The sequence below is a fragment of the Solanum lycopersicum genome, chromosome 3 (assembly GCF_036512215.1).
Source record: "Solanum lycopersicum chromosome 3, SLM_r2.1".
Classification (NCBI taxonomy): domain Eukaryota; kingdom Viridiplantae; phylum Streptophyta; class Magnoliopsida; order Solanales; family Solanaceae; genus Solanum; species Solanum lycopersicum.
This window is the reverse complement of record NC_090802.1, coordinates 63,263,907-63,286,328: the sequence shown is the minus strand read 5'-3', so window position 1 is coordinate 63,286,328 and position 22,422 is coordinate 63,263,907. Positions and strand designations below refer to the sequence as shown.

The following is a 22,422-nucleotide window of genomic DNA, read 5'->3' as shown; positions in this document are numbered from 1 at the left end:
TTGATTTGAAAAAAAAATTATTTTGATTTGAAATGAAATTTTAAAAAATAATAATTTAATATTATAATTTTAAATTAGAATTATGTTAAATGTATCAAAAGTTTTTTTAATTTTGAGATTTAAAATATACGACGTGGAAAGTTAAAGTTAAAGTCTTACCAAAAAAGAAAAGGAATTATTCTTTTTTAAATAAACTAAAAAGAAATAAGGACATTCTTTTTTAAAGGAAGAGAATATTATTTTATGTGATATGTTTATTTAATTTGTTTAAAATAAAATGTTCTTTATTTAATATAAATTTGTATGATTTATTTTAAGTTGGTTTATTAGAGTTAAAAAAAGGTTTTTGACTATTCTATGATTCAAAATTAAAAACATATCAATTGAAATATCCTGATTTAAAATGTGTCACCGAAAAAGTTTTAATAAAAATTATGTAATGGAAGAAAAGGGTCTTTCTTCCTTACAAATTAAAAAGGAAAGTAGATGAAAGAAATGGAAAAGAAGAAAATATATTCTAAATCTATTTTTTTTGAATCATGCATTAGATTATTTTCAATGTTTATTATTCAACTCTATTTTCATATTTATTTTGTCCCAAATTCTTGTGAGACTTGTCTCTTCAAAAATCTAGTAATATAGAGTTGATTTAGGGCTTGTTTGGATTGATTTATTTTAAGTTAAAAATAAAATATTAAAGTAAAATGACTATTAAATTAAAAAACAAAATGTAATGGTAGATCTACTTTTGATTTCAGATTTATTTTAAGTTATTTTTGACTAATTTTGACATATTTTTTGTTTTGTCAAATACTTCATAATTTATTTTAAGTTTTTTTTATATATATTTGTCAAACACTTACAGAAATTAAAAATTAATTTAAAAATAAATTTAATCAATTTAAACCGACTCTAAAATTAATATTTCTAAGTCAAAAACATAAATTTTAATGTATGACTTTCAAATTATGTGGATCATTTTAACTTATAATTTATAACCATATGATTAATCATAAAGACATAAAAACTAATATAAAATATTCAACCCCCATCGAGCCAATTTAGATTGTATTTTTGCATTGGTTCAAGTATCAAAATTCAACTCAAACGACCATTTCATATATAATTACGTAAATGTTTATAATATATTTATCAATAAATTTAAATAAAAGTATTTTAAGAAAAATCAACAAAAATATTTTTAATTAAATAATTAATTTCTGTTGATATTATAAATAGTTGAACTCTGAGTTCTCAGCATCACAATCTATGTAAAATCTTTTTGTCTTTCTCTACCCTCTGCACCTTCCATCTTTAGCACAGTACAATGTATAATTCCCTTTCTCAAAAAGCTGAACCATTCTTCTTCTCTACACAAAATCCCCTTTACCCAAATGAACCAAATCGTCACCATAATTTCTCCATTGACAACACTAATTATTCCCTCGACCCATTTTGGGATAATTACTCTGTTTCTGCTAATGAAAATTTTAATGAAAAATCCCCTGTTCTTGAAGGAATCGCTGCTGTTGTTGGAGAACATGTTCTTTTCGGTCACAGTAACAATAATAATAATAATCAAAACAAGAATGATGATCCAAATTCATCAGCAATTTCAATTCTGAAACGCACGTGTCCTGAAGAAAAGAAGAAGAATAACAATAATGTTCAATCTGTGGAGAAGAGTTACAGAGGAGTGAGAAAGAGGCCATGGGGGAGATGGTCAGCGGAGATTCGCGACCGTATAGGGCGGTGCAGACACTGGCTGGGTACGTTCGACACCCCGGAGGAGGCGGCGCGTGCGTACGACGCGGCGGCGAGGTGGCTGAGAGGTTCAAAAGCTCGAACGAATTTCCAGATTCCTCCGATTGTCCCTCTGCCTACTTCACCAACATCCACGTCATCATCTTCAAATTCATCTCGCGAAATGAAAAAGAAGAACAAAAATGGTGGCAGTATTGCTAATAATCAAAGAAAATGCTCAGTTGTAACTTCAGCTGCCCATTTATTCAGCTCAAATGAATTAAGTAAAGGGGTAAGTGTCACTGTGGAGCTTGATCTCAATCTCGGCTTCAGGAGGAAGTAGAGTCAATTAATGCTCGTTTCGTATAGTATGTGTTTTTAGCATAAACGTATAAATTAAACTATGTGGTTCATGCAATACGATGAGAAATGCATGTTATCATTTTGTTGTAGTTTTTCTTGAAAAAACAAACAAACAACAAAAACGTTATGTTAAATGTAGTTTTTTTTTTGTATTCTATATCTGAATGACTTTGTTTTGTTTATTTCAGTTACAATATTCACGGTTATGTGTAGCTAATGGTCCGTTACGTTTCTTTGATCTTTCAAATCATCAATGTGTATGTTGTGCGTTTGATTAATTACTTCTAATGGCTGATTATTGAAATTACATTATCTAATCTAACATTCATGGAAAACTTAGCTTGCTTCAAGGCCGGCTGGTAATAATAGGTTTTGAGTTTTCCCTTTTTCTATTTTTTCATTACTTTCAACTTCTTTAAAATTAGTTATATTTCAGATTAAGACTACTTTGATCAACATTAACTTTACTGCTCTTAGTTCGTTTTGTTAGTCATAAAATCTAGAGAAAAAAAAGTTTCATATTATTGTATTAGATTTATATGAGTAAATGTTGTATTTATTTCAGAAATTTGTTATATAGTTTTATATGATTTATAATTTTTTTTATTCGGTAAATTTTATACAAACTCACGATAATTTTAGTATTATATAATAAAATAAATGCATAATGCATAAATATATTTTTACTTTTAACTTTATTTTAAATTACATTCGTGATTTTTGGACGTACACAGGTAAAAACTTGAACTTGTATAAAGTAGAACAAATACACATGTATTTTACATAACATTCTTTATGTAATTTTTTTATTCTACGCATATTATATCATGCAGGATTCATGTGTTTACTTTTTTAAATTTAAATAAATTTTAAAAAATAAATTTAAAAATACATATCTAAATTTTAAGTGTATAAATATAAAATAATTATTTATTTCATGTCATGATGTTGTATCGTTATTTCATATCTCATGATAAACAAGTCCAAGTGACTCAAGCAAAAAGTAGTAGCAGAGGAGTTTCTCTTGTTTCGTATTTCTAAAAATATCAGAAAAAAAATCATTTATTTAATGTATTCAATTCTACATATTAATTTATTCAAATCAGTGTTTAATGTACGTGAGCCGTATATTATTTAGTTTTTTATAATATATTCGAGCTAGTTTTTAATATATTTAAATTATATATTATATATTTAAATTATCTTTTAATGTATTAATTTGACTTATATTATAATAAATTCGAGATACTCTTTAATGTATCTAAGACATATATTATATATTTGATTTATATTACTTTTTAAAGAATTAATATAATTTATAAATTAAAAAAATATATTATAATTTTATTAAAATTGTGTAATTCTAAAATTTATCATTATATATATTATAGAGTTAATTTTGGTATGAGAACATTAATGACGTTGTAACGCCTAAAAAGGCGCCCACGAAAGACGGGGTTTCTGAGGACGATCGTTACTTGTATGACACATCTGATCTTTTATTTATCAGCTTGTGTTAAGGTGAATTTTTCTGGCTTATTATTTGATTATTTTATTTTTTATTATTTATGATCTTACATTATTTATAATACAATATTGAAAAATAACTTTTTAAAGAAATATCATATAATACGTATATTTCAGGTACAGTTCATATGAATCGATGCTCCTCTTTTTAAAACAAGCTGTAAAATTTCCTTGTGTTGTGAAGGTTTGAGTAGCAAAATTTATTTTGCTTCTTATTTTTGTAAATGAATTTGGAAGAAAGAAGAAATGTAATTTTTAGCGGCAATCATCTAATAATGGAGTAATAATTTATTTACCATTAAAAATGTATTATTAGTATCATTTTTTCAATATGTCGCTAAATGCTAATAGCAATATTAAATTTAGTATCGATAAATAACGATTATTAATTGTTTTATTGTAATGCATCCGTATTAGCCAAGCGTATAGACGTAGAGGAGTCAAAAATTTCACAAAGACCATCAAAAAAAAGTGAGTAACATAAAAATTGTTGTTACTGAGATGAGATTCAAATGCATGAGCACACTAAACACTAGCTCTTTCAACACATTTAAAATTATTAAGCTACAATACGTTATTATATCAAGGGTGTTCATGATATTTTAATTATTTTGTATATCATTTTAATTTTTATATTCAGTATTATTTTTTCAACGAATCTGACTATAACATAGCTACGCCGAGACATTTGTGTTATGGGGTGGACTGCCCTAGATATTGTACTTTAGGGATGAGGAAATTCTGGTTGATCCGATGGTTAGATACTCTAAATATTCACAAGACTGAATAAATGGGCAAAGTACATTTTCTCTCAGAATTTTTAACAGTGAAGAACTGTAAGTTCAGTCTGTCCTGCTATATAATATAAAAGCTACCTTTTCGATTTCATTCAAAATTTGTACCATTCTAATTTATACTCCAGTCCCTTTGACTAAAAACTTTTCAAAATTCTGTTACTACTTTGCTTGTTTAATGTTTAATTTGATTTAAACAACTAATAAAGTTTAAAAATATAAAGCAAAGTTAAGACATGTTAGAAAATTAAAATTTCGAATTACGTAAAAGAAAAGAGACATTTTTTTTAAATTATTTTTAATTTTTGAAAATGCTTGACAAAAATTAAACATAAGTTAAAAACAAGTTTTAAATGACCTTCAGAAAGTTGGTTTTTTTTTTTTAAAAAAAAAAGGTACGCCAAAAAGGCTCATAGTAAAACATAAGGAGTAATGTATTATTTTTTTTTTTAGTCTGTTCAGATGGAATGTTATATACTAATATAATTCTAATTTAACTAAGAAATCATATTATTAAAAGCTAAAATGAAATATATGTATATATTATCAGAGGCAAAGTCAGAATTTTCAATAAGGAGGTTCGAAATCAGTAGAAATCAATAGTCGAAGGTGGTTCGACGTCTACTATATATACATATAAACTTTATTTTAACTATGTATAAATAATATAATTTTTCATCGAAGGGAGTTCGGATGAACCCCTTGTATGAAGGTAGCTCCGCCCCTGTATATTATACTCCTTCTGTCCCAATTTATGTGGCACTTTTTGTTTTCGAGAGTCGAAGAGTTTAACTTTAATCGGACATTTGCGTATGATTTTTTTTTTAAATGAAATTTATATATTTGTAAATTACGTACAGAGTATTATAAGTCACAATAAATGATAATTCAAAACGATAAAAGAATTTATGAAAAACATACGATCAAAGATAGACTTATTTGGATTTCAAAATATATAAAAATGTCATATAAAATGAGACGGAGAGAGTAGTTTCTTTAACGCATATGTGTTGATATTTGTTTGGGAACAAAACGAAGAGATTATTTAGCTCTTGTATTTCGAATGTAAAAATTTCGCATGGTTATTAAAACGGGTACATGAGAAATAATATTTCATAATTTAAAATTTTCTAAATTTGGAATGATTTACCCAAATAAGAATCTGAATTACTCAGGTTGATTTTACTACTGATTATAACAAAATTTAATGTAAAGAATGTAATTATATATTATAAGGATATATGATGAAATAACTTGAAAATGGTTTTCTTATGTAATCGTCATGAGTAAACAGTGATAAACAGAAGAGGCAGCATAATCTAAGCATGATATCCTGGATGGATTCGATCATCATAATCTATTGATTGAGGCATTTTCTGATATATGCATGCTTCACTATTGATTGATATATCCCTTATTCTTCTTCACAAAATTATATTTTTTGTGCATACAAAAGTTTTGTATTTCTTAAAAAATTATTCGTAGACATCGAATTTTACCAACTTTATAATATTTAGGTTGTATATTTTGGTTTCCTCAATTAACGATATTCAAGTTTACTGCGGTATATTTTCAGTGGTTGAGGAGTTCAACTCATGACTAGTCTCCTTCAACATATAACAACCCAACAATATTGTATAGCTCCAGATAATATGTCGATTTTCTCCATTCATTGTCCACTAACATATCATGCACTTAGATAAAAATATTTTTTCTTTGAGAAATGGTTATCTTTCAAATTTCATCAGTCTGTTTTGAGTGAGTTATAGTTTAAGTCAACACAGAATTTATGAAATAAAGAATGAAGGGAAAATTATGTGAGTATTTTTATTTATTTACATTGAGTGATTATATTTTTTTTTGTCATGATTAATGGGACCCACCACCTATTTGTATACCAATAAAAGACTTATTTATTATTTTATAATATAATTTTATACAAAATTTATTTTATTTTTCCTATCCCCATTACATATCTTTTTCCTAAAATCACTCCTCCACTCTATTTTGGATTTCAAAAAAGATTTCACGTCTCTATTTCGTCTTACTCTCAATTTTTGCAGGAAATCGCCAAAATCAACCCATGAATCTATTTTTTTTTAAAAAATAGTCCTTCATCAACAATTGTATATATATTATACATTTTAGTTTTTCATATATATATATATATATATATATATATATATATATATATATATATATATATATATATATATATATATATATATATATATATATATTTTAAAAAAATTCTTATCAAATTGCAAGTTCTTCAAAATCAGAATGGAAGATTCATCTCCATCCGTAAGAATTACTTGCTTGAATATAGTTGTTTGTACATCAAATTATTATATATAAAACTGATCAAGGTATTTGTGTTGTTATATTCATATTTTAAGTTTTTTTTGTATATCAACTAGTTATATATGTATATAAGTAATTACTTTAAAAATTGATACAATTATTTGTTTTAAAACAAAAATTTTGTATTTTACATTACCATATACAAAACCGCTTGAGGGATTTGTGTATATATAAGTACTATATTCATATTTCCATTTATATATATACAAGTGATATTCATTTTATTTACATTTCTTTATAACTTTGTTTATACATATACAATTTTTTGTATAATGTTATATTCATTTTATTTACATTCGTATATAAACTTTCTTTTATACATATACAATTTTTTTTGTATATTCAACTAATTATATATGTATATAAGTAATTATTTTTAAAAAGTTGGTACAACTATTTGTGTAATAATTTATTTTAAATCACAATCTTTTTTATATTTTACGTTATTATTTATAAAACTGCTTGAAAAAATTCGTGTATATATAAGTACTACATTAACATTTCTATTTTATACATATATAACTACTTGTATATGTATGTAATTATTTCTTTACGATTTGGTACAAATTAAATTTATATTCAATTTATTTACATTCGTATATAAACTTTATACACATTAATGAGTTTAGTTTTCTGGAAACAAGTTTGTATAGTTTTTCTATCACTATAGAATTCTTTTTTGAGAAAATATTTTATTTTGAATGTTTAGCTTAATTCATGGATTTATTTCAATGTTTGTTATCGTATTTAGGACTACAATTACTATTTAATAGAAAAGTAAAATGTAATACAAATTTTTTAAAAAAAACATTTTATACAAATTAAAAGCTAGATCAAACTACTGGGCCAACTGACTCCATTTTTACGAGCAGGCCCAATTAATTATTCCCTCAAGTCCATAGTGCTTATCAAAAAATAACTTTGCGTGTCTTTAAAGATGGAATAAATAGAATAATAATTTATGATTCCACACTTTAAATTTAATAAATATAATATATATTTTTTAAAATATTGTCAATAATTACATTTAATAAATATGAAGTACATGATTAATATTGTCTAGATTTTCACCCCTAAATAAATAGTAGTAAAAATGTATTTTAGTATAATGAACAAATATAAGTGACGAAAAGATTAATAAAAGTTTTTAATTCATTAATTCGTATTTATATTGGAAAATATGTACGTAATTAACGAGAAGATATTTATGAAGCATTGAAACAAATAAGGAATTTTTTTTATTTCTAGTAAATGCAAGGAATTTGCTATAGAATGCCAATTTTTTTTTATAACTTTCATTTGCCAAACCTTATAATTTTGCATAAATATATCAATACACAGTATTAAATTAGATTCTCTAGTAAATGACATTTTGAGTGACACGTTTAGTAAGCCGAAACCCATGTAACACATTCATATTTGACCCATTTTAAGCCCAAGAATTGTTGGGTAATGAACTGTTCAATTAAAATAAGTAAAAATTTAAGAAATCCCATAGTGTAATTCAATAATTACATTCTGTTCTGATAAATTTAGTATTTACTAAAAACTTCTTAAAAATTTTGTGCCGTGATACTTTAGACTCTAGTGATACATACATGGTAAATGATACATGGTGAGTTTAAACTGTTAAGAAAAAAATGGGGGAAAATGGTACATTTAAACTTGTTAACTAAAATAGCTTAATTTATGGTAACAGATTATTAATCAGCATTAAATCAGCATGTAATTGAATATTAATTTCAAATTTTGAAAATCAAAGATTATATCATCTATTTTGAATACATTTTTTATGAACAATTTATTAAACTTCGATACACAACAAATTCGTGTATCAATGCATTGTCTAAAACACTACACACACTGATTCAAAATGTATCACAAGCACACTTGATGGATTCAAAATGTATCAATGCATCATCTAAAACACTATACACACTTGATGGATTCAAAATGTATCAGCAAACACTTCATGTATCAATGCATAGTCTAAAACACTATACACACTGATTCAAAATGTATCAGCAAACACACTTGATGGCGGGGCTATTGAAATTAATCACTAATACATGATAAAAATTTTCCAAAACCCTTGATACATAGGAAATCATATGATACACATCTAGTTCATGTATCAAATCATAGACTAAACATTATAATCCACTTAGTACTTATGTATTAAACCTATTGTCTGATACATGATAATAATTTTCATAATTTTTTGAGACATTTTGGATTCCTTAAAATTTTTACTAATTTCAACAACAATTTTAAAATAAGTATAAAAATACAAACCCGAAACAATGTAGGCCTGACAACAATGTTTGCTGCTTCTTTTTTCTTTTTTTGTTGTATTTTGACAACCTTTGATTTTGATGTTTCGCCAGAGTCTTTGTTTGAATCCTTCTGAAGATTCATATGATCATGCAAAGACTTTTTTCTATTTTCTGCCCCATTCTCATCAACAATCCCCGTCCTCTCCATCCCCGGTTGTCGGAGCTTCGGAACAGCTGCCGCCGCCGCCGGCGGCGGAGATGGATTGTCACCGGCAGTGGGTGTGGAAGTAAAGACATAGGAAATTCTAGAGAAGGGGTTGTGGGGTTAGAGACAGTAATGATATCTGATGAAAAACTTCTGAGAATGATGAAAAGGGAAAGGCATAGAAAAGAAAAATCGATGATTTTAACGAAAGCTGGAGACTTTGTAAGTGAAACAAGGTTATTTTCTGAACCTGACAAACTAATACTAATCGATGATGTAGTAAGAAGAATTGAAGACGATGATGGAGTAAAAGAACAATAAGAACGGGAGAACAATTGTCCAGTTTTTTGAAATTTCAAATTTTTTAAATTTTGAAATTCAAAATTTTAAAATTAGGTGTTTTAATTAAAATTAATAATTCAAAATCCAAAAACTGATTTAAAAGATTGAGTGTTTTATTAGAGAAAAAATAGGCATTATATTGGGGGATTGTGTATTATAAGAGAGAGAATTTTATGTATCTATACATTTCTACTAAAATTAAAAAAAAATGAATTATGTAATATTTAAAAAAAGAAGGAAAAATTAGAGAATATAAAACTTATAATTGTGTATTTAAGTTATTTTTCCTTAAAATAATAAAGATTAGTACAAAGTTTATGTGCATCAACCATGGCGCAGGGAAACAAACTAACCCGTGATTCTCTCAAACAGAATTATGATCACATATAACATTGGCATAATAAATAAACATAATCCTAACTTGTTGTCAGGTTAAATCGATGATACTTTACTTTAATTGTGCACAAATAGTGATTTAAACTTGTATAAAATTAAATAAATAGACACAATCATCCTACATAGCACCCTATATGACAATTTTATTTCCTACATGTATTACAATACAAGTTTGAAGTGTCTACTTTTCTCACACAAAGTTAAAGTATATAGTTGTCTGCTAAAAACAAGTTAAGGGTCATATTTTTGTATCATGCTATATTATTTTTAATGCTTATTGAAATGTTTAATAATAAGGTGTAAAAATTAAAATATAGGTGTCGGTCAAGAACATCTACTTTCGAAATATCAAAAAGAAAATCAACAGTAGAAATAATCTTAAATGTTATATTTTTATTTTTCAAACTTATTTTGTAAAAATTTTAATCAAAGGATTGTGTTAATTAAAAGGGTAGGGTTTCTCAACTAAACCGTGATTCCCTCGGCTCGCTTTTATATGCTTAATTATTAAAATAAAACTCTAACTAATTAAAGTTTGGGTTAATAGTAGTAATTAGTCAACGCATTCATGGATTTCTCCCCAAATATTTGCTATTGCTATATTACTCCCAATGCCATTGACATTTTTCCCCCTTCACTATGCTACGTGGAACAGTTGACAAATGTGTCGTTAATTTAAAAAATAATTTTTTATAATTACATGATATTCAAAATTTAGTAATTTAATTTTTATTTTGCACGCTATTTGTTAAAACTTTGAACTTAAATAAATCAAGAATACAAGTTATGTATATATATTAACAATTTTTTTTTTTTAACCATTACTTGAATTTTTACTGTTTAGAGTAGCAATTAAAAATTATAATTAAGAACTTACATGAGTAGTGTGTCAATATACTTAATGTAGATCCATCAAAATGACGTGGCAATGTTTATGTTGGACCAATAATGGCTCAAAATATACGTTGTGTGAGTCTTTAGAAGGTGAAATAAAGTAGAAATTAGAAGGTGAGAAATTAATTTCCCAAATTGAGAAACAGTAGTCCAACGAAGACACCCAAGAATTTAGTCACGCGTAATCATTGACCATTTTGGAGTTTAACAAGCTTACCTCATGCCAATACTATTTTGACCACAAAATAAAAATTCAGAGACTAACATATTTCCATTCAAAAAAATATATAAAATTGTCCAGAAATGATAAACATTTTTCAATTTTGCGCAAATTATTAATCCTGTTTCTCAATTATTGACAGTCTTGATAATAATTTTTTACTGGACTAACTAAATATAGACAAATTTTTAATTAGCCTTGATCTGTCACTTGACATAGTGAGCAGTTTCACACTCTCATAAGGGCATGAGACTCTTAATTAAAAATCGATAAAAGTGTTTCAAAATATTTAGAAAAGTATTTTACTAATATTACATAAACGATGATATATATACTTAAGTTTACCTATTCAAATAAAAAAATATTGTAACTTTTTTTTTCTTTAGAGATAAAACTAATAATTCATGTCTAATTTTAAAATGTTTTTAATTTTTCTCCTATATGCTCTCCCAGTATTAGTGATAAAGCCACCTTATGCTGGAAAGTTGAATATTTTTAGCTCGATTAAAATTTTAAATTTATACATACATAACATATACATGTCTTTTTATTTTTTATAAGTCTACTTTCTATTCTATAATACCTTTTTCGTAAAATTCCTCGCTTAGATTACTTTCCTAGCAGCATTCACATTGTTCCATTTTGACAGGTAACTAAGGGCCCGTTTAGCAATGCGATTTACTATATTATGAAATAAAATCATGATACTATATCATAATATGGAATCATGATATAAAATTTTTGTATTGTTTGAATATGTGATATGAAATTTTTGTATTGTTTAGATATGTGATATAAAATTTTTGTATTGTTTGAATATGTGATGTGAAATTTTTGTATTGTTTGGATATGTGATATAAAATTTTTGTATTGTTTATTTCTTATAAACATAAAATTCTCAGAAGTTTTAAAATTATTAAAATAACCCAATTGTTTATTTATATTATCAAATCAACAAAAAATCATAAAATCGTATGATAAATTATGACAAAATTATTTATTGTCCACTTAAGTAATTGCTTCATCAATATATTTGAGTAAAAATGATCCAACTAATAAAAATGTAATGATGTGATCATAAATTTTATTTTAAATGTGAAATAAATGGTTATCAGTTATAAATATGGAATTGTTTTAATAAAATATAAATTTGTGGATCAATTTTTGTAGTAAAACATCTTAAATCATGATATGATATCACCATGTGATTCCATATCATGTTTTTTTGGAGAATATGGTATCACATCTCATGATGCAGAATAATGAGATGAAATTAGTGTAAAATGACATATCTAAATGTTGATTTTATCTCGCGATACCATATCGTTGGCCAAAAGCCTACTAAGAAAGTTCAGATTCCATCGCTTCGTACGCATGGCTGCCACTGGCGCAATGCTGCGTCTTCTTTAACTACTACTGTTTCAAATTACTTTGACTAAAACGAATAAACATTAACAGGAATCTCATATTTATTGATATCCGATTTATCATTTTAAAAGTAAAACTATACATCATATAATTATGATAAAATTATGAATAAAATACGCACCATTTATTTTTATTTGTTGGATCTTAAAATAAAATAAATTTAAACCGGAATAAGCAGTCAGTGGAGGGAGACAGTGATTCACGCGGTAGTTCATAAAGGGGAAACCAATATTGAGTAATAATATCTTTGGGAAATATAGAACGTACTAAAAACAATAATCACAAAATTAAAAAAATAAAAATAAAAAGGGGCTCCGAATACGTGTAGAGGCATGAAGAGTGTGTGAATAGCACGCTCCAAATCATAAAATGGAAAGTAGTACTTTTTTGGTAGAGATTTGTTAGTCCAAAATACGTTTCAATTCTATATTCAATTTAAATTTAAATTCGTATCGAAAGAATTTATCGACATTATTATACCTTTCTATCCTGTATCTTTAAATTTGACTAAAATTTAAATGTATATTGGTGTGTCCCACATTGAAAGTAATATGCTTTCTAATAGAGACGACTTTTGTACCTAAAAAAACTCAAATCTGAAACATCTAATTAATGTGAAGAACTATTTATAATTCTACCCCAAATTTTTATTGACTACTCACTATTCAGTAACAGCTTTAGGGTGTTCGTAATTTGATTTGGTCAATTAATTGTTATATAATTTTAATGGAACAATTTGATGGATCGTTACATAGTGGTAAAGGTGTTTAATTGGACACTTTTCATTGACAAAAATAGCATGTATAAAAGTAAAATGATTAAATAACATTTTTTGATCCTTTAACATAAGAAATTGTTATTTCTGGACATTCTTTGATAAATTCGTTAAGCTAAGATAATAAAATAAAAAATTGACATAGCAAACGAATAAAAATAAAAAACAAAATAGTTATTAATTTTGATTTCAGATTATAATATGATGATGATAGTAAGGGAGTAAAAAACATTATTGGACCTCTGTGAGAACTGTGTTGGCCTTTAAAGTTTGTTGCATTATAAAGTGGACTATATATGCTAGTCCTATTAGTAGTAGTAGTTAAAGACGACATTTTACGCATCACGATTTTATATTCTCCTTAATGTATGAGGTATCACGTGAAATGACATGATGCTTTGTGTGACAATTAACTCTAAAGGTAGTATTTTTAAAAGTAAAGTAGCTAGCTACCCTTCACTTGTTAAAGGCAAGTACCATGCTTCTCCCTCGCGCGTCACTCTTCCTTGGTTGAAAATCAATTGTTATAATAATCATAATAATACCAACATTCACTAAGACTTTGGGCATAGTAATATGATTTTGATTTTACTTCATTTAATTGTAAAATTTGACTCATAGATTTATATGTTACAGAAGAAACTATATTTTGAATTTATTTTGTTTAATGAAAATTAATACAACTAATGAAATTTAAACTACATGTCCAAAATTATCAAATAGAGATGCATTTTCTATTTAGTATTCATTACCAATCTATCGTTTTGCAATATGAAGTTATATGATATTTGATAGTACTACCAAGAGCAAAAATATTAACCTTTCACTTTTAAGTAAATACTTTCCTAATTCGTTAAACTTTAAGGACAGTATCATAGACTGAAATATGGACATAAAGTCATTGACATAACTGAATTGAGTTTCATCCCATTGATTCCTCATTGCTTATACTTCAATGAGAAAGGAAAAAACTTTGTCATGTGAAAGATCGAATGAGATAAAACAATTTTTGTTTTAACTTTATCTTCAAAAATCTATCATACATTGAACTGTTGGGAAAACGCGGACAAGTACAAAAGTATATATGGTAAAAGTAATGGAAATAAAATAAGAAAATAACGACACCAATAATTTTACGTGAAAACCCTTCTGAACAAGGGAAAAAACCACGGGCCAAGAGGAGCAACTGATATTACTATAGTAAGGAATTTTACACTGTGTAGTCACGAATACAACACTCAAAAGGAACAACACTCTTTTTGTTTCCGTCTTACTAAAATATCGCTCACACTCTATTTTTCTTCACAGACTATTTTCTTATATAGTCTATAGAATACCTCACTTTGCTCTCAAAATGGTTTTTCTCTCTAACTTGGTATGTTCTACAAATGAGCAAGAATGCTCTATTTATAGAAGGATAAAACCATACCTATGTCACTAGTGACATATGTAAACATAGCAAAGTCAAAAATGATTGCAAATCTTACCAATTTGCCAACTACCAAATCTTTTCTTTTCAACTCCAATTACTATTCCTTTTTAACAATTGTTTGTACCAATTGAATAACTAAAATTGACTAAAACAATGGGATGAATTCAACATGAACTTGAAAAGATAAATATAAATTCACAATCACATACTCTAAATTAACTTAATTTCAAATCATATTCAAACGCGACTTCTCTTATCTCACTTGAAGGTGAATATTTTTCAAACTAGTAGTTCAAATACTCATCGAAACTAAAGAAAACATATGATAATGTAAGTTTTTGATTGGATAGAAGGTTGAATCTATTAGAAGAGTGTCATATGCGGCATAATGTAAGCATAAAACAAGCCAATTAGGTCCCCACACTCAACTCTCAAACAGACAACATCACCATTCTCCCATCCCCTTTTTTTATTTTCTAAACCACTCTCGGACACCAAGCGCGTGATAATCAAAACCAGCTGCTCAGTGCCACGTTTCAATTTTGTGGGTCCCTTCATAGTGTCCTCTAAATTAAATTACGAAAAAGAAAAAAAAAAAGTGTAATCTCATTTTCAATTGTTGCCTTCTATTATTCAACACCAACACAAAAGTGTGTGTCAATTGACATCTCGACATTTACATTAATTCCCTATATAGATAATATAATTTCCATCGTTTGAAAATAAATATCGTTTTTAAAATTTAAGAGGTAAAAAGTAAAAAAGAAAATTCTAATTATATATATTTATGCTTATAAGTATTTTTTTAATAATGGTCAACGCTGAAGAAAATATTTAAATTCTTCGATTCATTGTATTTTTATGTTTTGTTTGATATACTTTTTAGGAAAAATATTGATTCAAGGATAATTTTGATTGATTATTCTTATTATTTGCTATTCTTTATTTGATATTTTTTTATTTTAAGTCGTATTAATAGTATTCTGTTTTTATAACAAAGGATGAATATGAAAACATGTCAATAATTATATTTTTAATTTTTTAAAAATAAAATTACTTTTTAGATCATCTACTTTTAATAAGGATGAAAGTGAAATATATCTGTAAAAATAAAAAAATATCAATAATTTAGTAAATCAATTTTATCTATACTTTATGTATATATTGACGAATACAAAATAATTAAGGTAACACTTATTTTAAAACGAAAAGCATGATAACTAACTATAAACATGTTTTTACATCATAAAATCATTTAAAAATATTTATGTCTAATTTTAGAAGTATTAGTGAATGGTAAACTTAAAAAATAATTAGAAATAATATTAGTTGCAATATATTTTTTCTATATCATGTTTGGAAAATAATTTTTTAATTCTTTTATATATTAATGAAATAGATAACCAGGGGCGAAATCCGAATATAAATAGCAAGCACATAAATTTAATTAGTGTTAGATTAAAAAGAATTTTATTATAACACATGTGATCCGCCAAACGAGCGCGAAAACTAACAGGTTTAGAGTTACCATAAGTTTCGATTTCAAAATTCAGTTATTAGTACACGTGTCCTTCACGCGTGCCATAAATGACGTTTATCATCCTTCATTGTCACTTATCGTCTTTCTTAACTAGCTCTTGAGCCTCCATTTTACAGATAAATTTGATTAAGCTGATTAACTTTAACTTAAATTTTATATTTGTTTCAGTCGATAAATACATATAAATTATTAGGGAGATATGACTCACTAAAACAACAACAAAATTAAAATTCGATATCAACAAACTTCAAATCTTTACTCCATCTGTACAGTCGCTGAATTAAAAGTTAATATACGAATTCAACTGACTCGATACTTTAAATTTAAACTTTATATTTTTATTTGTATACATTATTTTTAAATTTAAATTCTAAATCCCAAGCTACACGGGCATACATAGGTTGAAAATCTTTTTTATACACATTAAGTTAGTATGAAGAGACATCCACGCACTTCAATAATGTGTATGTATATATATAGCCACTTCATGTCATCCTGGCCATTTATATTATATAATAATATATTATATATATATATATATATATATATAAATTAATGCAGCTACACTTTTTTTTCCGATTTTTATTTGCCTTTGCCACCACTAAGCCCACAATCTCATTTCATTCCTCTCTCATCTTCCTTACACTTTTTCCTTTTCCAACCTCTTCCTACCCTTTCCATTCATCAAAAATCGCCGTCATGCCTGAAGAAGAGTGGGTTCAAACGGCAATCATGGATGACTCTGTCGTTGCTGAATTACTCTTGCGTCTCAGCCAGGCCAATCCATCTCCGTCTCCGATTCCGGCTCCGGCTCCGTTACCGGCTAAGTTGAAGAGGACAGGTTCACCGCTTGAGTGGTCTGTGCGTCGGAGCAGGTCTAAACAAGTTTCTGTTAATGCTAAGAAGGCGGCTCCACGTGCTAGTCCTACTACTCCTTTGTCATGGAGTGGCGGCACATCTGTTAGTTGTGGAGGTGGCGGTGGTAGTGGTGGCGCCGTTGATGGTGGCTGTGAAGAGTCTAGCGGATCTCCTCATCCGCTATACAAAACTCCAAGCAGCACGAGATCTAAGGTTTGGATGTTTGTTCTTCTTCTTCCTCTCTCTCTCTCTCACTCGATGTGCGTGCTTTTCGTGTACGATTATTGGTTTGTCCATCGTGTATATCGTTTACAGTGAACGGCGGATTCTCTGTTAATTTATCTGGTGTGTGGTGGTTATGGCAAGTTGTTAATTCGTTGACGCGAGCCATTTCATTTGAGTCGCGTGTGTCATTCGATTCATTCCTCGTGACTCTTCCAGAAATTCGGATTTTATTTTATTTTTCTAGTTTCGAAGCGTCCATTGGAAGCAAATAGATATAGCAGTCACCTGTCTCTGTTTTTTTCAGTTAATAAAATAACAAACTCACTTATCGGATTAGCTTCAGTTCCGTAGGTCTCCGGTGAGTAAACCGCGGTCGTCGTTGGTGGCTCCGTTTTATTCTCCGCGTGTTGACCAAAGTACCCCTTACCATATATAAATCTCCGGACTTTCCAATTTCCCCATATTCCAAATTAATGTTAACTTCTTATCTTTTATTAAAGTTACTATTAAATGAATATTTACAAGGAGGAGAAAAGTGGTGAACTTTACTTTCAACATATGTTGTCAGACGCACAAGATTGAATGACTCTTCACGTTTTTCTCTCACCACCCCAATCCCCCTATTATTTTGTGGCGTCTTCGTGTCACACTTTCAACTCCTAAAATTTACCCAAACGCCTTTTAAATATTTGGCGATAATAATATTTTGAAAAAAAAAAATTAAAAATCTGATTCGAAGTTTAGCCTCTTAACCCTATCTTAAGGACAATTGAGTCAATTTGGCCGACCTGATGAAGTGACTATAAAATGTCTCCAGTCTTTGTCGGGGTCGGTTCACTTTTGAACCATTGGATTTGGTACTGAATTGCAAAATAAGCCAACTCTTCAATTGGTCAAACCCCTTTTTGTCCTCACTTTTTATCATCCTTACTTACCTTTTTATGTTTTTTAACTATGATTAGTGGGGGCATTTACGTCAATTTAAATATTTTAGTTTGAAATTTAATGATGAGTAAAGACTAAAGAGGATGGCGTGTGTTCGTGGCAAATAGGTCTGCGTTCAGTTTGGTGGTAGTGTTTGTTAGTGGCTAAGCAATTTGGTGGAGTAAATTTTTTTTCCTTTTTTGTAAACGTGGAAAGTTGAGGGGAATTATAAAGTGTGGTAGGATGTAGGGATAGCTTAAGCTGTGGGTTCAGCGTCAGAATCTTGAATTTAAGCTTTGTCGTTTTATTCATACCCACAATCTAAACGACATTTGGTTGACAGCAAATGAAAAGGAATATTTTGGGGCACCCCACAACCGTACGTAGTCAAATATCAGTGATTGTTAGAAAATTAGAATATGAGCAGCTTCTATACATAACCTTTTTTTTCGTACTCTAACAAAATTTCTTCACATTCTGTCATAGTCGAAAAAGTTGGGATTATGGTGAAATTAGTGGAGTTGTGCGAAAGGTATTGTGGAAACTACGATAAAAAATTAAATAAAAATAACAGTGTATTATTACCAATTGCTTTGAAGCTTCTTGTTGTTAGTACTCCTGGGCGAGCTAATCAAGAAGTGGCAGCTGTATAAGTGAAAGTGTTTAGTCAAAGAAGTGTTTTTTTAATGAAGGGCTTATCAGATTGCATGTGTAAAAAGTCGTCCTAGGGGTTATTATTTACGACAAAATAGGTGTATAGTTGTTAAAGGAAACTTCATTTTATATCCGTCTCTGGCTTATTAACAAGTTTTACTGTCCCTACTTGTCTTACTTGTCTGAGGAATTTGTCGACCATATAACTTTCTTTGGTGTTTGGATAAGGAGGACATGTTGGTCGCAGATTATGTCCCATATATTTTTTGGCTTACATTGTGGTTGATGTTTTGAACACACTGTAGTGTGTTAAATATGTACGCAGATATATCGACATGCCTTTAGTATATACTCTCTCTTGGCAACCAATTATTATACACTATTTTCTTGAAAGCAAGCGCGTGTTTGATTGGACGTATTCATTTATCTGCAGACTTTGCTGGACTCTCAGGTTAATGGTACTAGTGATGCTACCACCAGCAAGAGGTCAAGGAAGAAAAAGGTTAGTTTTTACCCTCCACTAAGTTATGTATGGCACATTTTGCTATTAGGAATTGAGATAGAATAGTTCATTTAAAAGTGTAACATTTGTAAATGCAAAAAATTTTGTAATTTTGAAGGAAGACCCATTGCTTCATCACTTTTACTTTGGTTTTCATTAAGTGCGTGACCTGGGACACAAAATGTTCTATTTCCCATATTCAGGACTACTAAGTCACTTATTCATTTTTCCTTATATCCCTTCTGTGATGAGCAGACATTGGCTGAGCTGAAAATGGATGAGATCATGCTAATTAAGGAAAGAAAGCAATTGAAGAAGGTATTCTTCTTTGCTATTGTGAGTAGTTATACTTATAGTTTGATTGTATTATAAGTTCCTCAATTAACACCGCTCTTTATACAGCAAGTGGCTTTACTACGCGCTAGTGTGGAGAATCAGAGGGAAACAAATCAAAAACTGAAAAGAATGAAGGTAATATGGTTATCGATTTTGCTATCTGGTCTATATTATACTGTATGATACCTATTGCTTTTTTTTTCTTTTTAAATCTTAGGCAACCTTAATATTCTTGCTCAACTGTCTTATAGACTGATTTTATCCTTGCTAGTGAATCAAGATCACTTAATGGTTAGCGCGAATGATTATCACGTGGATGTATTTTCTTGATCTAAGTAGTTTTTCAACCCCCACCATGAACATAAGACTGCCACTTGATACTACAAATGAGCATGCTTTACCTACTTTTTCTTCACTACAGATCAAGAAAGAACGGAGGTATAGAAACTTTATACTAACTTAATGTCCTTTTCTCCAGCTCGATGTGCTCCCTCAGCAGGCAAATGAAAGAGGCACAACTGTTGCATATGATGGAATTTCGGGTCAGTATCAGCAAGAGGTTCAACCAAGCTATCCAGTCATTCCCATCTTACTGGAGAAAGCTGCAAACAAGGTTGCAGTATCGCCATCATCTCTGGAAAAGCAGCAAGATGTCTCAGATTTGGATTCCAACTTTGTACTCCCAGACCTCAACATTCCATTTGGCGAGGCTTCTGGCTCTGACAATCTCTGGGGGTGAAGTGAAATACTTCTGCATAACAGGGGATCCTCCAACACAGAAAGACAAGTATAAACTAGTAAGGGCTAACCCTGTTATAGGATGATTTATGGATTCAGTAGTAAGTAAAGACTTTCTTTCCTTCACCACTTGTCAAACAGAAGCTGCGAAAGTGGATTTTTAGTCATGAAGGTACTGAGGGTAGTTAGGATCTGTGATATTTCTTTGAGAAGATGTCAACCATAGGTTAGAGATCCTAACTTACTAGTTGCAGTAGACAGTTTCTTTTTTTTTTCTGACAGATTTCTTCAGTGTCCGATTCTTTGGGGCCAACCCTCATTCCTTCATAGTTTCTCTCTGGAAATATCTACAGATAAAGATGTAACTATTCTATATATCAGTTGATCACATTACTTGAATACCATAATTTTCTATTCGCATACACTTGCATATCACCATCGATGAGGAAATCTGTGAATGAGTTTAGATGATGCATTACAGACAAATGGAGTCGTAGACCATTATTGGTGAGATGTGCAAGGAATTCTTTGCACACCAAAGAGACTGATTACAACTCAGTTTGGTGAGAGAGACGACTGAATATTAGTTCCCAACATTCTTCAGGAAAATATTTCTACTCTTTAGCGAGAAAAAAGCTATAATATATTCCTTCATTCATTTAATTTGTTTGTTCTATTGGTAATTTCTAATTATACCTCACTTATTGCCTATGCATAAATTGATAATGAAGATATTAATAATATATGAATTCTTTGTTTGGAAGTTCTGTTTTGTTGTATTAGAAATTACTACTATATTACTCTCTTCGTCTACTTTTAATTATCATGGTTTTTTTTAACAGTACGTCTGTCGGTCTTTCATTAATAATAAGATAAAAACCTCAACATGAATAAGTACAAGCAAGGGGGATTAGGCCTTACCTTACCAATCCTAATGAGGTAACAAACTTATATTAATTGTCATGGTTTTTTAAAACTCACTTCATCCCTATTTAGTTGTCATCGTTTTCATTTTAAGAGACAACGGTAAGAACTTTAATTAACATATTATTCTTTTTATCAAATTGATATGCAAAAGTTTATAGTACTTTTCGTATAGTTTTAATATATTTAATTTTTTATTTAAAATATTTGATTAATTTAATTTAATTTTATTTTGAAAATAAATTAAATTAATTTTCGTAAACAAGATCACAATCGGATGGACGGAGGGAGCATTTACTTACAATGTTTTCTTTAAAAATGAGGCGATGTAGGCCCAGGCAAGAATTTAATTGGCACTTGAATGAAAAGTGTAAAGTGATAGAGAGTGAATTTGTTATTTAAGTAATTTTATCACAATGTGTGCATCATTATTCCATCTTTTATTTAGCGTAAAATAATACATTAATTGATTCACTATTCATAAATGTTTGCTGCATTGTTATTCAATCTTCTGTTTCACATAAAATAATACATAAAGGTTTAAAGACGTTTAGATGTTGCTTCTTTCTTCTTCTTCTTCGATCTCTGCTTCCTCAAACTTTAAGATAATTTGTCATAGGAGTTCAATTCTTTAGTTGAGACACTTCAATTTTCCCAATTAAGACATCAAGACACTGTCTTTAGTTCAGTTTTTTATGTTCCAACTTTTTGTGATCAAATCAAGAAGGATATTGTGTCTTTTAAGTTCAAAATTTTCAAGTAGACAACTTCGTGTCACGATGTTTTTCAGTTTAATTTTTTCAATTCAAGCTTTAGTGACCTGAGGTTTAAATAGTTCAAACTTCAGAGACACTCTGTCATGTGTCCCCCAAGATCGATTCATGTAGACAAAACTTCGTAGTTATGTCTGAAGTTCAATATTATGGTTCGAATTTCAGGCCATTAAAGAAGAAGGAAAATAA

The 22,422-nt window shown here is 28.6% G+C and overlaps 2 protein-coding genes across 2 annotated transcripts; both read left to right on the top strand.

The window, feature by feature from the left end:
* The first annotated feature begins 1,277 nt into the window (after window positions 1-1,277).
* On the top strand, window positions 1,278-2,263 carry ENO (AP2/ERF transcription factor ENO). The gene has a single exon (XM_004236406.5). The coding sequence runs from the start codon at window positions 1,328-1,330 to the stop codon at window positions 2,084-2,086; it is 759 nt and encodes a 252-aa protein (XP_004236454.1). The 5' UTR covers window positions 1,278-1,327; the 3' UTR covers window positions 2,087-2,263.
* Window positions 2,264-16,809: 14,546 nt separating this feature from the next.
* Window positions 16,810-20,935, top strand: LOC101264808 (uncharacterized). Its single transcript, XM_004235870.5, has 5 exons — window positions 16,810-17,370; window positions 19,394-19,462; window positions 19,718-19,780; window positions 19,865-19,933; window positions 20,277-20,935. The coding sequence occupies exons 1-5, from the start codon at window positions 16,855-16,857 to the stop codon at window positions 20,535-20,537; spliced, it is 978 nt and encodes a 325-aa protein (XP_004235918.2). The 5' UTR covers window positions 16,810-16,854; the 3' UTR covers window positions 20,538-20,935.
* The last annotated feature ends 1,487 nt before the right edge of the window (window positions 20,936-22,422 follow it).